The sequence below is a fragment of the Enoplosus armatus genome, chromosome 9 (genome assembly GCF_043641665.1).
Source record: "Enoplosus armatus isolate fEnoArm2 chromosome 9, fEnoArm2.hap1, whole genome shotgun sequence".
Taxonomy (NCBI): domain Eukaryota; kingdom Metazoa; phylum Chordata; class Actinopteri; order Centrarchiformes; family Enoplosidae; genus Enoplosus; species Enoplosus armatus.
This window is the reverse complement of record NC_092188.1, coordinates 15,436,082-15,450,730: the sequence shown is the minus strand read 5'-3', so window position 1 is coordinate 15,450,730 and position 14,649 is coordinate 15,436,082. Positions and strand designations below refer to the sequence as shown.

Sequence of the window (14,649 nt, the reverse complement as noted above, 5' to 3'; positions counted from 1 at the left end):
AAATCCAAGGAGCAGAATATAGAGCCAAAACAAAACTAAAGTTTACTGTCTAAATACTTGACAGGCCACATCCTGTTTGGGCTGATGACATTATCGTTGGCATGGTAACAAAGATGTGATGATGACTGAGATAGATTAAATGAAAGATATCTTTGTCACGCCTTGCCTCCTTGTTAAATTATACATCACTGCCTTGTTACTGGCTTTGCCTGGAAACAGATTTGCTAAGAGAGAGAGACCTTATCTATCAAGAGACAATATCCCGGGCATGTTGTGATTAGATAAGGCAGAGCTAGACAACACTGTACGCAATTTCAAAACTGGCTAAGCCCCAGAGTAAATCATCGCTGTGATTTTCCCCATTAAACAGGAATGGTCCAACCTATTCTTGAGTCATATAATGTCATCCTAATAACTGGGCAAGGCAATTAACCATTTGTGAAATGTTTTATTAAAGTTACTGAGAGTTGTGCTCACAACATGGGCCACTCAAGCAAAACCTAAACAAAATCTTTTCATTTAAATCCAGAGAACATAGGGGCACGTTGTCATCATCAGGTGCCAAGAAGAGAGGAAAAAACGATTATATTACTAAGCAAGTAAAGAAAGAGATTGACCCCTTAAACCTGACATGTTTTTATGATTTATGCCGGCCAGTGTAGGGTTACAGTATGTGATTATAATTCATGCTAGACCTTCTGCTCTGATTTGTGTAACAGAATTGGGACTCCTGTCAGGACAGAGGTACAGTATGAGCTTAAATCTAAGACCCTCCCTCCGACAACCAGCAAAACTGTAGTGGGTAAAACCTTATTTCAAATTTCTTGAAGACAAAATTGAAGGAGCAAGCAAGCACTATTTCTTTGACATCAAGGCTCATTGACATTTTCCATCTTCCTCATGGTATACAGCAGGGGTAAGTAGGGGTTCAGCAGGAGTAGAGCTTTGCCCAGCCACCATGACTCAACAATTCACAGTCAGTCCGACATGAACAGACCTGTAGTTTATTGGAAGTGATGTTTCAGTATCACCTCTGATGGCAAGATAGATCTTAGTAATGCTGGTGGTTTCAGACGGCTGCTTTAAAAGTACAACAAGCTGAGTGAAAACTGAAACTGTACAGTGGAAACACCAGATGAATATTATATGCAACACAGCTTTACATGAATTTCACATTAGTTTAAGTACTGTCAAGGTCAGAACCTCAGATGAGACACTAGTACACTACTGGAACTTGGTGTAGTCATGTATCAGGTTTTCAGGTATTTCTTAAACATAACCTTTTTATTTAAAACGACAAATGATAAATATCATGAAGACTATTTCCACACTTATGTTTTCATTTTTCTTGTCACTCAACTGAATTCACCTGGAGAAAACTGACATAATGTTTTTATTTGTACATTTTACATCATACACATTGGTGTTGAGGCTTGAAACATTTTCTTCTCACAAACTCTATATATGCACAAGCAGAACAACGGAGGTTTCAGCAGCACAGCAAGATGCCATCATTGTTTCCTTCAACATGCACATTCTCTCTCTGTCTTGCTCTCTTTCTCTCTCACACACACAGAAACAGGAAAATAAGAGCTCATATTTAACTCCTGTGGTTTTATGAGTTTGCTTAAAACCAGCGTGACTCACACCTTAAATTCCACCACAATTACACTTCCAATTCTCTCAATGTCAGCTTTCCTCATTCTCCCCCTAATTCTTCTCCTCTCACACTCTCTTAACCTCAAACTTTTCATCCTCTCCTCCTGACCTCTTTCACCTTTTCATCGTGTCCTCCTGATCTCACTTTTCTTATTTTGGCTCCAAACAAGTGCTGGCCCTGACATCGTGGAGGTCGGCTTATTAGTCTGACCCATGTATATATGTAGTATGTTTGTGGTTGTATATGTTTTAATGGGCTGAAAGCCTAGTGTGGAAAAGTACATGTGAACTGTGTTTGAGTGCTAATCTGACAAAATAAAGCACATTTAGTTTAATGTTGGCATGAAGAAATAGTGAGGAACCCTCAATGTGCCTCATGCAGTGTCTTGGAAACCAAGTCAATATTGACCATGTTAACTGTGGTCACTGGCTATTAATAGGGGAAAGTCATGCCATATAAGGTTATACAATTTGGTTTACTTTCAGTCTGGCTGGCTTTTATATCATAATATCAATTATAGGTCTCTCCTGCCAAATATGCAACTCTCAGCTACTACTACAGTTTTCCTAGATGGCGGACCAACGTGTGTGTGTGTGTGTGTGTGTGTGGGGGGGGGGGGCAGCTGCCAGGACCTACAGCTTTCCAAAGAACAGAGAGAGAGAGAGAGAGAGAGAGAGAGAGAGAGAATGAAAGAAGGAAGGGAAAATGCAAGCAGAGCTGCTGCAGCACTGTACTCCCCGGGTTAGAGCTGGTGGACCAAGGCTCCTAACTCTCAGATCATATTATCCCGATAGTGAAGTCTATGTGTGGTGAAGGACTTTAGCCTGTAGTATAGGTGTGTTTTGTTCAGCTGCAACAGAGCATGTTTGAGTCATCCTGCCAGGAGTAGTGGGTTTTATCCTTGGGATCTTTTACTGTTGTTCATGTTGACCTTCAGTAGCTTATCAGTGCTGACTGCCACCGGCCCATCATCATTTTAGTGGCTACATTATTCTGCTAGAAGAGCTTAACTGGATTTACTCCACTGCTATTGGATTGGCCTGTTCTTAAGGTAAACTATTGTCTCTTCAGGCTTTCTAAATGTTGTGATGTCAGCCTACAATAGAGTGAATCATTTATTTTCCTTTTACACAACTTCATCTCTGTTGATGTGTGCTGCATTCAGTGGATGCTACAGTACCTGTGGGTTCATTCCAAACCTGTTTTAGAGCAGACATTTTGTGTGCCTCTTAAACATAATTCAAAATTTGGTTGTTTGACTTGAAATGTGTTTCTTTGCATGTCCTACTTAAATAATAGGTTCAAAAAGATCGTAACCCTAACCTGTAAATCAATTTCAATGTAAGTGATGAGGAACAGAATCCACAGTCCCAAGTCCTTCAAGTCCAGCTGGAGTCTTGCTCAAGAGCACGTCAGCGTCAGCAGGGTAGCTGCTTTCTGCCATGAATTTCAGCTTGATTTAAAGCCACCCTGCTGCTCTTTGATTTGTAATGCTGTATACATAAAATGTGACGTCAGTATTTCACTTGCATCTTTTCAACATATTTTAAAGCATTTGTAATTTTGAAGACATGGATACATTTATGTGAGCTATTGATTCATTATTTCACGAATGCGGAGGAGTGAAAATTATATTTTTATATGTCAAACATGAGACAAAATTCAGGTTGCTTTTGGCCGTGACATTTTGTTGTCCCCCATTATGAAATCAGAGGACGAACTACGAATCAACCTCCATCGTTCTTGCATCCGTCTACTGGAAGCTAAGTTATTGACACATGTGATTGCAGGGAATCTTAAACTATGACACATGTGATTGCAGGGAATCTTAAACTACAAACAACATTGTTTTGTTTATATTTATGTATAAACCTGCCTTTGTGATAGCATTAGTGTACAACTAAGAGAATGCAGTTTCCCGGGGAGTCCAGTTTGCATCTCAGTGCACTCGAGCCCAGGTACCTCAATCGTGCTGCTCAGTTTCCATCAGTAGCGGCTGTTTTAGTGGGCAGCTCTCAGGTGAGAAGTACGTGAGCGTAAAGCAGGGCGAGTCCAAGATCGGGCAGTCAGCCCAGCCTGAGTAAATAAACTGCACAGACCCTGTTATTCCAGGTGGTGATGTGGTGTGTAGGTGGGGGAGGAGACCGTTAGTGTTGATGTTATCGTCATCACACTTCTTCATAAGTGATGTCATTTACTGTTAAACTGTGAGGCAAGGTTTACAGATTCAATCATGACTGACTGCATTTGCATCGAATGACTTGCTTTGTTAAATAGACATTAAATAAAAAGACCAGCAGCTATGCTGTTAAAAACACAACTCTGGTAGAAAAACCTATTTGCTAGAGGAAATAAGAAACACATACGCAGGATTTGTCTAACTAGTCTGATGAAGCCAAAGACAAACATTTAAAGAAAAAATAATAACACATAATACTACTAATACCTGCCAATGACTCTACAGAGAAATTACAACTGAAAATTAACTGTGACTCCACCAAACCAAACTAAAGCAACCACATTTCTTCTTTTAGAAAGTCAAAAGGAAATCCGTTAAAAATGATTGTAAATTTCAAAACAAAACAAATTAATTAAATACATTACTTTTTAATTCACAATTAATCATTTTAAATATTTTAGGACAGTGTTTTGAAATGCAAATAAATACATCCAGAAGCAATGAGAAATGATAGATTACCTGTTTATAGCAGCCATCTGTCTTTACAGCTCAGTGTTTTAGCATAAAACTGTTATTTCAGTTCAGGTATTGTGTTTGTGAATGTGTGTTGTGATGGAAAGGAAGGACGAGACCTGACAGGAGACGGACTTTGACAGGTGCAAGAACACACTCTCGGACAAACACACACACACCCACACACATACACACACGGCAGGAGACAACAGCACAGGAGGGTAATGATGTTACTAGAAATAGCTCTTACGCTTGTTGAGGAAAGGAGGGTAGAAAGAGATTGACTGTGTGTTGGATTGTCCAACCATTCAGTTTGCAGTCAGCTCCTCAGCAGCAGCTCCTTCCTCTGGGAATCTGGGTTTGGCTTAGCAGCAGTTTTTCCCAGGGAACAGGTCAGTAAGGATAATTTTAGCGAGTAAATTCACCATGGTATCTTTGGCTACATTAGACCTAAAAATGTTGGGTTTGGGGCGTGGGACGTTGCTTAGCCTTCAAGTGATTCAATTTGTTCTTAAGCAATATCACCCGAAGATTTACAGCTTCTCTTGCTTTAACAGTTTTGCCCAACATAGCAAAGAGATGCTATCAGCAGCTGGTGTGAATAAACAGTGAAGGGCAAAAGTTGAAACATTAACTGAATTTAGTCTTTTTTAAGGCACAATATTCAAATTAAAGTAGATGTTGCATCATAGCAGATGACCAGCACCACTGCAAGGCAGACAGACAGACAGTGGCTTGAACTGTATCACTGTATTGGCTCAATGAATATTTTTGGGAATTGTTTGAGCATTCTGGGAGGAATTGTAATGGTAGTAAGAGACTGAGCAATTTCATAACAAAATGGAATTTGTTTTTCTTATGACTATAGTAGTTTGTGTTTTGACGCTCTGTACAGACAGCAGGAGGAATGCTCTGCATGCATGAGTTTTGTGTGGGTGTTAGAGCACACAGTAATGAAGCTCTGACAAACACAATGATGTGTGTTTGTGCTTATGGGGTTGTCAGTGAGTTTTCATATTTTCAGCAGGAGGTAGAAAACCACTTAAGCTGACAGTTTATTTTTAAAAACAACTTGTCTGTTGAAGAAGACATTGTGCTGTGTGTACGTATGTGTAGGAGCATGTGCTTGTATGAGTTTACCTGTGTGTATATTAGGAGGTCAAATTTAAAGTACTAAATGCAAAACCTAGTACCTCAAATTCTATGGAAATTCTATAGCAGGTGGTTGTTGGTCTGTATACCGTATATAATAATAACTGAAGTGATTATCGCCATATGTTCATTTGTACTATAGATATTGACATTAACAACACCGGAATATGAGATAATAGTCTGTGTTACACTAAAACTTATTTATCACCTTTTTTGCCTCCGGCGCTGGATTTAATGAGGTGACATTCTCACGTAAAATACCAGTACCCTTTTTGTGTTACATCATCTTGTTTTTTCTCCTTGTTTCCAGCACTATATTAGAGGAGGAGAAGCTCCAGCAGAAGGAGAGGAGCAGGATGGAGATGAGGAGACAGGTCACAGTCTCTTGGGACTCTGGAGGGTCCGATGACGCACCACCAAAAGTAAGGCACTACTACACCACATGTGTTTGTGTCTGTTTGTGTGTGTTTGTATGAGTGGAACAGGTGTAGTAATAAAGAGTGTATGTTTGTGTTTGTGCTGTTTGCAGTGAGACTCCCTGATCATTGCGAGTCCCATGCACTCTTTAGTTGGGGATTACAGCCTCTCTGATATGATTTCACGTGGAGTCAATGATATATTTTCTGTTGTCGTTGCATCACTCATGATTCCAAGTGGCCTCCATTAACATGAAGGCATTGAAATGATTCAACTGGTAACTAATTTAATCTAATGTCTCCTTTATTTGTATATTTTGACTCTTTGAATGTACAAGGTTTCTGCAGGATCCTGGTGACATACTTCTTGAAATTATTGCCAACAGTCAGTTGTCAAGTGGGATTTTCTTACTATGATAATCAAGGTCAAGAAAAACAAATGTGTTAGATGTGTGTAGCTAACGCCCATATCATAGGAAAAACTTCCTTCACACAAAAAGAAGAGGCTATTCAGAAGCAAAAATATGTAAAAGGAGACAGTGAATGTTTCAGTCATAAGGCCATTGGTCATGTGACCTTTATGTTACAATTTTACACTTTTTTTGCTTTTTTTTGTCAGTTTGCATGAATTTATTCTTATGATATGTCAGGATGATGAGGGGCAGGTTAAGGATGATGTTACAGCCTCGTAGATTAGAACAAATGAGACTTACTGGGTTTGTGTAATATGCATATGATGCTATGAAAAATGATCAAGAACTGGAACAAGATGTACGATTTACATTACAACATAAACCACTCCCTTCAAATGTGTACCCAAGGTGAATTTCCTGAATAATTAGTCCATAAACCCCACCCCCACTCCCACCTCCACTAGTACCATCCCACCTCACAGCTTGTTTCCCCAGCTGTTGGCTGCTTCACCCTCACTTACTGCCCCCATGCCCCTGCTGTTAGCATCTGTTAACTGCTTCTTGGGGTTACAACTAAAGCCATATGTCTTGAACAGTAGTTCATACGATTGAGAGATTTGCTTTTTTTAAGCCTTCAGTGATGCAGTTGTCCTTTCCATAATCTTAATTTGGTTTCATTTTATTGACAACAAAAGGAATTGAAATGTTTTGTGCAAGTTAAAAGTCTTTTCCCTCGTGCTTGCTCTTCAGCAGCACAGTCACTGTATGGCTTTGGTTACAGTCGTGCGTTTCTGTCTGTGCTTCGGTTCAACCCTCTATGTCTCACCTGTCTACTTCATGTCTTCCATGATTCCTTTTTTTATTTCCATTTGTCCCTCCTCTACTTTCTGTTTGCAGCCCAGCCGTCGTCCCTCCCTGCAGCCAACCTTCAGTCTGGATTGTCTGTCTGCTCCTTCTCCTCACCACCATTGCCATCCAAACCAGCGCTTTGCCTCACAGCTTTCCCTTTGCCTTGGAAACCCTCATCCTTCATCTCCCTGCACCTCTTCTCACCTACCCACTCCTCCACTCTACTCATCATCTCTGCAATTTCCCCATCACTTTTCCTCTATTCCCGATCCTCTGCCTCAATCACCTCCTCTTCAAAACTCCACTTACTACAATCGCTCTTTCTCTCAGCACAACACCAAGTTGAATCCTGAATCCAGAGCTCATCCCAGCTTGTTCCTCCAGTCTCATGCTAACTTCTACTCTCCACCTCAAACCAGTTCAGACAGCCTGTCCAATGGCAGCTGCCCCCACAAGACAAATCCCTCTGCTAACAGCCACCTGCTCTGTTCATCCCAGCCAAAGTCAGACACCTCACACTCCCATCCCTGGCACTTCTCACCGCTCCTTTCCCAATCTAGTCCTAACCTTAACTCTCTGCCCCACACAATGTCAAATGTTTGTCCCCACACCCTCCAAAACTCCCAGCCCAGGTCAAATTCCAATCTTAAAGCCCTCAGCTTTCACCCTGGCTGCCAAACTAATCCCAGTAGCCCAATACAACCTGAATCTGACCCCCAGCACCAACACCCTGCTGTGCAGTTATGTGGGAGGCCCCCGCTGGTCTCTCATGCCCCCCTCACTCTTCCACGGATAGAAAGAAACCTCCCAGTACCCTCTGCCTGTACACTCTCTTCCGCTAACCCCCATCCACCCAGTCGAATACCAAGCCTCCCTATAACCCACCATACACCTCTTTCCATCCCCTGCTCTGAAAGACTCATGTCCAAACCCTTGAAGGCAGGTGGTGTACTGTTAAACTGCACTAAAGCTGTTTTCTTTAATGACTAAAACAAACCTGTGTCAAAAAAAGTTGCAAATCCAGATAAAGTCAGTCAGGCCTTTTGTTAAGACATAAGCAAACAACGCAACAATTGTCATCACATTTTGATTGAGCCCTGCTCACTTTGAAACCAGTAATAATAATAATAATAATAATAATAATAATAAGATAATAATAAATAAATCATGTTTTCGAGGCCTTTAAGGTTTTATTTTCTTTGATTTTATGTTCAGTGCTCGTTTAGCATTTGGCCGATCACTGCATTCAGTACCTTTTGCTTTACTTACACGCACATCCCTTTTCTTTTTTTCATGTCCACTCCGTGAAAGCTGAAGTTAAATAAGCCCAGTGTCAGCCACACAGGGATGTGGTTCAGTCAAATTTCTACCCAAAAATAACGTTTCTAGAAAGAAAGAATTTTGGCTGCACGCATGATATTAGTATTAATTTCCAGGACCGGCTCAGAAAACAATGTTGCAACATGTTTTGATGTATGGCCTTAATATCGTGAAGGTGAATTGGCATGTTTATGCTTTGCCTGGCGGCATGCTTTATCTATGTTGTACATGCTGTTGAAAGTTCTCTGTCGTGATTGAATGTAGTTACAGATGTATGTGTTTGCATCAGGCATTGTGTTGATGTATCTGTGGATTATTGCACCCTATTTCTAGCCTGTTCGGGATGCCTGTCAAATATCCTAAATCCACTGGCTAACAGTAGGATCCATCTAACACACATGGAAGTTAATATTCACAAGATTGACAAAAAAGACTCTTGTGGTCAGCTTTTAAAAAGTGAAATGAGCTTAAAACGGATGTTAAAAACATTTTTTACATTATGCTGAACCCAAAGTCCAGAACTAATACTGCTAATGTAACAACTTTTCCACTTGCCAGCTCTGAGTCTCAGCCATGTCCAAGAGGAAAGAGCTTCAACTACTGTATATATTACAGTATAATTCAAAACAATGCTATGGGTCTGTATTCTGTCACACAGATTTATTGCATTTACTACAGAAGCTTGTAAGAATGTGTGAAGCCTAGGATTGAGACGGTTACTATAGATACATAAAGAGCTAGCTAAAAGGTCTGTCTCTACTTAAGCCTGTTTATACAGAGCTGGCTCTCTGTCACCTTGAGCTAACTGTTGCTAGGTGCTCCTGTTTTTTGGAGAAAATGTTTAGTCCTCCTGCTGAGCTATAACATCACCTCCCACATGCCCCTTTTCTGCTAAGAATTATGACTTTCAATGCACGGAAAGTGTTTAGAACATGAGCTGTGAGCTTGAAAATGCACGCTTTCATGTTAAAACTTTAATACTATTACAATCAGAGATATTTGTGGCACCAATGAGAAAGCATGGCAGAAATATAGTCAAGCTGTATCAGTCAATCTTCTGTTTGGCTGTGAGAAATTCCTGTTACAGTTCCTGTTACAGAGCTGTGTTTTCACTACGTTGTGACCCTTGTGGTGTTAGATATGTCTCTGTGGGAGTCAATGATTTGTGCCCCTCAGTGATACATGAAGTAAAAAGAAAATCTTAATTACACTGTGCTACTCAACATTCCTAAAATTCTTCATAGAGCTATGCCCTGGGTCTACAGGCTAGTAACAGTGTGTGTCTCACAACAACAGGATGATTTAAAAAATAATTACCTTATGTAATTAGAAAATGCAACAATTTCAAGACATCACATTTTGTACACAACCTGCTTAATTGCTAAATGTAATGTCAAATAGATTGCGGTAAATTGACAACATCCATGTTTCAAAATAGTTTCTCTTACAACCCAAAAGTGACTTTGCATGCTCTCGCTAAAGATTTATCTCATAACATTTAACTTGTCCCAACATAAATCTGTTAGACTAAAGTAGTCTATACTGCTCACATACCTGTGGCTTGAGAATTTAGTTCATCAGATGCAAAGCACCTCCTGAAAGGAGGTTGTAGCAACATTTATTATTATTATTATTAACAGGTTGCAGATTCTGCACTAGTGGGACCCCAAACAGAGCTCAAAACAAAGCAGAAACAGCTGTAGTGTTCATAGCCTGCATGTGGCACAAGTGTCAAAATTGCATTATCTTATTTTTGCCAGCAGATTGTAACCAATTTATGTCTTACCCTGGTGTGACTACCCTGTCTCATTAACCTCACCTTCCACTCTGTCTGTTGTCCCTGTGTTTGTCTGTCTATCTTTAAACCGGGTATTCTCAGGGAAACCTCCCTCTACATGGATTGACTACCACAGGGCTGTGAATCTGTTTTGGGTAGATTTAAACTTCCAAGATATACTTTCGTTCAAGGAACCTTGTGTCCCTCCATGTGTGAGCATGTTCACAACATGCAGTACGTGTCCCTCTCTGTCTGAGAGCTCCTGTTTGTCTCGTCCTCAGTTTCTTTGTCTTGTCTGCTTCTCTTTGTCCTTCCTCCCTCCCTTCCTACTTTTTGCCTTTTTTCTTTCCTTGTCCCCCTCCCTCCATCCCTCCCTGTCTTTCTTTGCTGTATGTTTCCCTCCCTGTGTCTGTCTTGCTGTCGGAGGTGTGGTCCAGAGAAAGCTACTATGAGAGGCTGTGGAAGGTAGAGGTTACGCCACTGCTGTGCTCGAAATGAGCTCTGTGTTAGACAAGTTTAAATCATGAAGACAAATGTTTCCCGTCACTCTAAGATGGGAAACTGTTCATCAACTTTCAACAGCTTCATCTCAACAAATCACCAGAAACCAAGAGAGGAAACAAGGCTGTGGGTTCACCAAGCACTTCTGTTTTTAGCTACTGGTGCCCAGCAAAGAGACAAGCAGCAGATTCACTCTCCCCTGTTTCTTTAGCCAGCAGCATTCAGCAGAAGCTTGGATTAAAAAGTCTAATTTCTCAGGAGAAACTCCCTTTGTTATGCTGTATTTTACACCACACTTTCTTCGTTCAACCTTTTCAGCTGTAGTACATCCTTTTTTATCCAAAATAAGACAAAGCCAGTGCTTTAAAGAGAGGTCTTTGGTGAACGTGCAACCATAACACTTTATGCACACCTGCATCACATCGATAGTCCCCGACTATAACATAGTTCATACCGGTAATCCATGGGTGTTGATGTTTGTAACCACTAACTAACAGCTTGCTGGAGTTGCAGCCCAGTGGGTGTTCCCTGTTTTGATTGACAGCTAACTCAACCACACAAACAGCTCCTCTGGGTTTGTGTGTTGATTGTCTGAATGACCTGGTGTCCCGTCTTCTAACGTTCAGTTTGGGAAGAAGACGAATAAGCATTGTAACTGTATTTTTATTTCTCCCCCCTCTGTCTTCTGACTCTGTCTATTGCTCAACCTCTATTCCTCTCTCTCTCTCTCTCTCTCTCGCTCTCTCTCTCTCTCTCTCTCTCTGTCTCTCTCTCTCTGTCTGTCTGTCTGTAGCCAAGTAGACCAGGCTATCCCAGTCCTCGCTCCAGTGAAGGTTTTTACCCCAGTTCCCAACATCCTGGACACTACCAGGTACACAGACAAACTCCTCAGACTGCACAAGACTAAATCCTCTTTTGCAAATGTTGTGTTATAGTTCAATTATGTGCATATAGTTCATATAACTCTAAGAAAATATGTACAATTGCCAGTCCGCAGCAGTTGGGGTTTTGGGCAAGACAATTGTACTTATATAGCACATTTAAGGATAGAGGGTGTTTACTTCATTCACAAAGGTGATTCAAAGTGCTTTAAATTAAGCATTAAAACAATAAAGGATAAAATATGAAAACACAAATTATAACAGGAATTGTAAAAGATAGATAAAGATGTAATGGGTAGTAATCAAAAGAGAACTGATATCAGACTAACAGTGCGTCTTTTTCTCTCTCCTCCCTCCCTTGCTCAGATGGCTGGGTACCCCGGCCCTCACACCCTCCCCTCAGTGCCCAGCGCCCTGTACCCCCCACAGGCTGCCATGCTGGACACACACCACGCGCACACACACCCCCGCCACCACGTCCACACACACTCGCACGCACAGCTCCTGCCCCAGCCACACGGGCACGACATGGCACTGTGGGGCTCTGCGATGGAGGTAGGAAACTAATTTTACACTCACACTCACACACACACACACACACAAACGAACATGCACACTTGGTCATGACAGGATTGTCAAATGAAACTCATACAAAGCTAAAACTGTCAGTATTTTACGGACAGAGTAGGTTACTCATCTCAATTACAGGTCTTCAAAAAGCTCTTTTTTAAAATGTATGTAATTTTTAAGAGTTTACAGTCTCAAAAGTTTGAATTGAATTGAACAAAAAAGTACCACAGTGCATGAGGAGTCCACAAATAATGTAATTACCCAAATATTTAATTAGTACAAATCAACAGCCCATTGACTATTATTTTTAGTGTGTTTGTCCGTCATCATCAAGTTCAGCCTCTCATCAGTCTTGTGTATCTGTCTGTCTGTCTGTCTGTCTGTCTGTCTGTCTGTCTGTCTGTCTGTCTGTCTGTGTGTGTGTGTGTGTGTGTGTGTGTGTGTGTGTGTGTGTGTGTGTGTGTGTGTGTGTGTGTGTGTGTGTGTGTGTGTGTGTGTGTGTGTGTGTGTGTGTGTGTGTGTGTGCGTGCGCATGTTTCTCTTCATCTGTGCGCGTGTCCCTGTGTTGGTTGTGTTGTTGCACGTCTGTTGCTATGCTTGTCTTTGCTGCATGTTCGTGTTTGTGTTCGTGTGTGTTTGTGTGTGTAGGACAGGGCAGTAGACATGCAGCAGTGTGTAGGCCAGCAGTGCCTGTTAATGGAGGAACAGCTGATGATACAACAACAGCAGATGGAGGAGGACCAGAGGTGGCTGGAGGAGGAGGAAAGGCTGCTGGTAACACACACGGCGCACACATTGGAAAATACACTCACAGACAGTTAATACAAACACAATACTAAGGACGTAACAGCACATTTAACTTGAGATTTCTTTTTATTCACTGTACTCTGTTTGTGGCTTGATATTGCTGATGTACTTTAGGCAAAAATGTACACAACAAATTAAATCTATTTGTATTTCAGAAGCAAATAAACAAAGGTTTGCTGACATGTTTCAGTAAGTTAAATATAAAACTACTTTCATCCTCAAATTAGCAATAGAGTGTGTACACATTTATCTACACAACCAGCTACATTTCACTGCAGAAAAGTAGAATTTAGAGAAACTGCTACATTTTTAAGACCTGTGTCCCTTTTTTTGTGTGATGTTGTTGTGCATGGTACAGTGTGTTTTTGTCACCTGTAATGGAAAGCTTTCTTGCTTAGTTGCCATCTTTGACTTGTCAGTTTTATCGTTAAGGTTGTTTTTTTTTAGTTCCATGATGCATGTTGTTGTGTTTTGGTAAATGCGTTAATGGGCTCTATGAAATTCATCACAATCAATACATTTTATACACGTAAAAACAAAAAAACCTACAGATGCTTAAGCTTAATTACAAGTGCAGCAATTCTGATATCTGTCCTCAGCTGCAGCGTATGTGAAGCAAACTGATAATACTTTTATGGAAACATTTGATATTTGTGTGTACTAGAGCAGATATTGACACCTTCCCCCTTTTTAATTAAGGGTGAATGTCACATGGTGAGAGTGCTCAGACCTTCAATGAGTGAAACTAAAAGGATTTTCTGGGATCAGTTACGAACCACGTTATTTGGAAGTTAACCACATGATTGAGGATATTAGTTGTCTCCGTCAGAGGTTATGTGAGTTTTTTTTTTAATTACCTGAAGGTTTGTTTTTTGCGTTTGATCGATTTAATATGCACTATATTGTGCACAGTACCAAAGTCTCGTAAGCTTACGTAGTTGCTCTCTGCTTATTTCAGCTTCAAATGTCTTCTAAATTGGAGCATTAAACTCCTACTGGAGCCATAGCATCTCAGTAATTGTGCCAACTAGTTACTCACCAGTTAACTGATTATTAGTATTCTAGTAAAACTCACACACACAAAGTTAAATGAAACTTAGTATTTGTTGCTGCTCATGGAGAGACCCTCTGACAGGGAGGAGAGAGGCAGGAACGTTTCATAGAGGATGCATATTTCTGTGAACACTGATTGAAGGAGCTGTCTGGGGTTTTTTGCTCAAGAATTTTATTGTGCATGCATGCGTGCACGTGTGTGTGTGTGTGTGTGTGTGTGTGAGAGAGAGTTTGTAGGCAGGTGTGGCCTGTTTGAATTCCAGGCTAATGATAGGCTTAGAGAATCTGACAGCCCAGTCAACAGTCTGTCTTTGACCCACAACCACTAACTGACAACACACAAGATTACTGAAAAGCTGGGGAGGTGTGTGTGTGTGTGTGTGTGTGTGTGTGTGTGTGTGTGTGTGTGTGTGTGTGTGTGTGTGTGTGTGTGTGTGTGTGTGTGTGTGTGTGTGTGTGTGTGTGTGTGTGTGTGTGTGTTGTATGCTGGCTGGTTTTTATAACACTGTCATTTCAGGGAGGGGCGAGAGAGAGGGAGGAGAAAGGAAGAATGGTTTG

The 14,649-nt window shown here is 40.9% G+C and overlaps 1 protein-coding gene across 3 annotated transcripts in view; it reads left to right on the top strand.

The window, feature by feature from the left end:
• LOC139289703 (focal adhesion kinase 1-like) overlaps positions 1–14,649 on the top strand; it is a 44,476-nt gene that overhangs the window by 22,515 nt on the left and 7,312 nt on the right. Inside the window, exons 24-29 of one of the 3 annotated variants that reach the window (XM_070911319.1) lie at positions 5,815–5,926; positions 7,231–7,669; positions 7,748–8,121; positions 11,574–11,651; positions 12,028–12,216; positions 12,880–13,005. In XM_070911319.1, the coding sequence (XP_070767420.1) occupies positions 5,815–5,926; positions 7,231–7,669; positions 7,748–8,121; positions 11,574–11,651; positions 12,028–12,216; positions 12,880–13,005 (1,318 nt within the window). Of the gene's footprint in view, positions 1–5,814; positions 5,927–7,230; positions 8,122–10,705; positions 10,745–11,573; positions 11,652–12,027; positions 12,217–12,879; positions 13,006–14,649 lie in introns of all 3 variants that reach the window. The other 2 variants (XM_070911320.1, XM_070911318.1) reach the window with 2 other exon arrangements.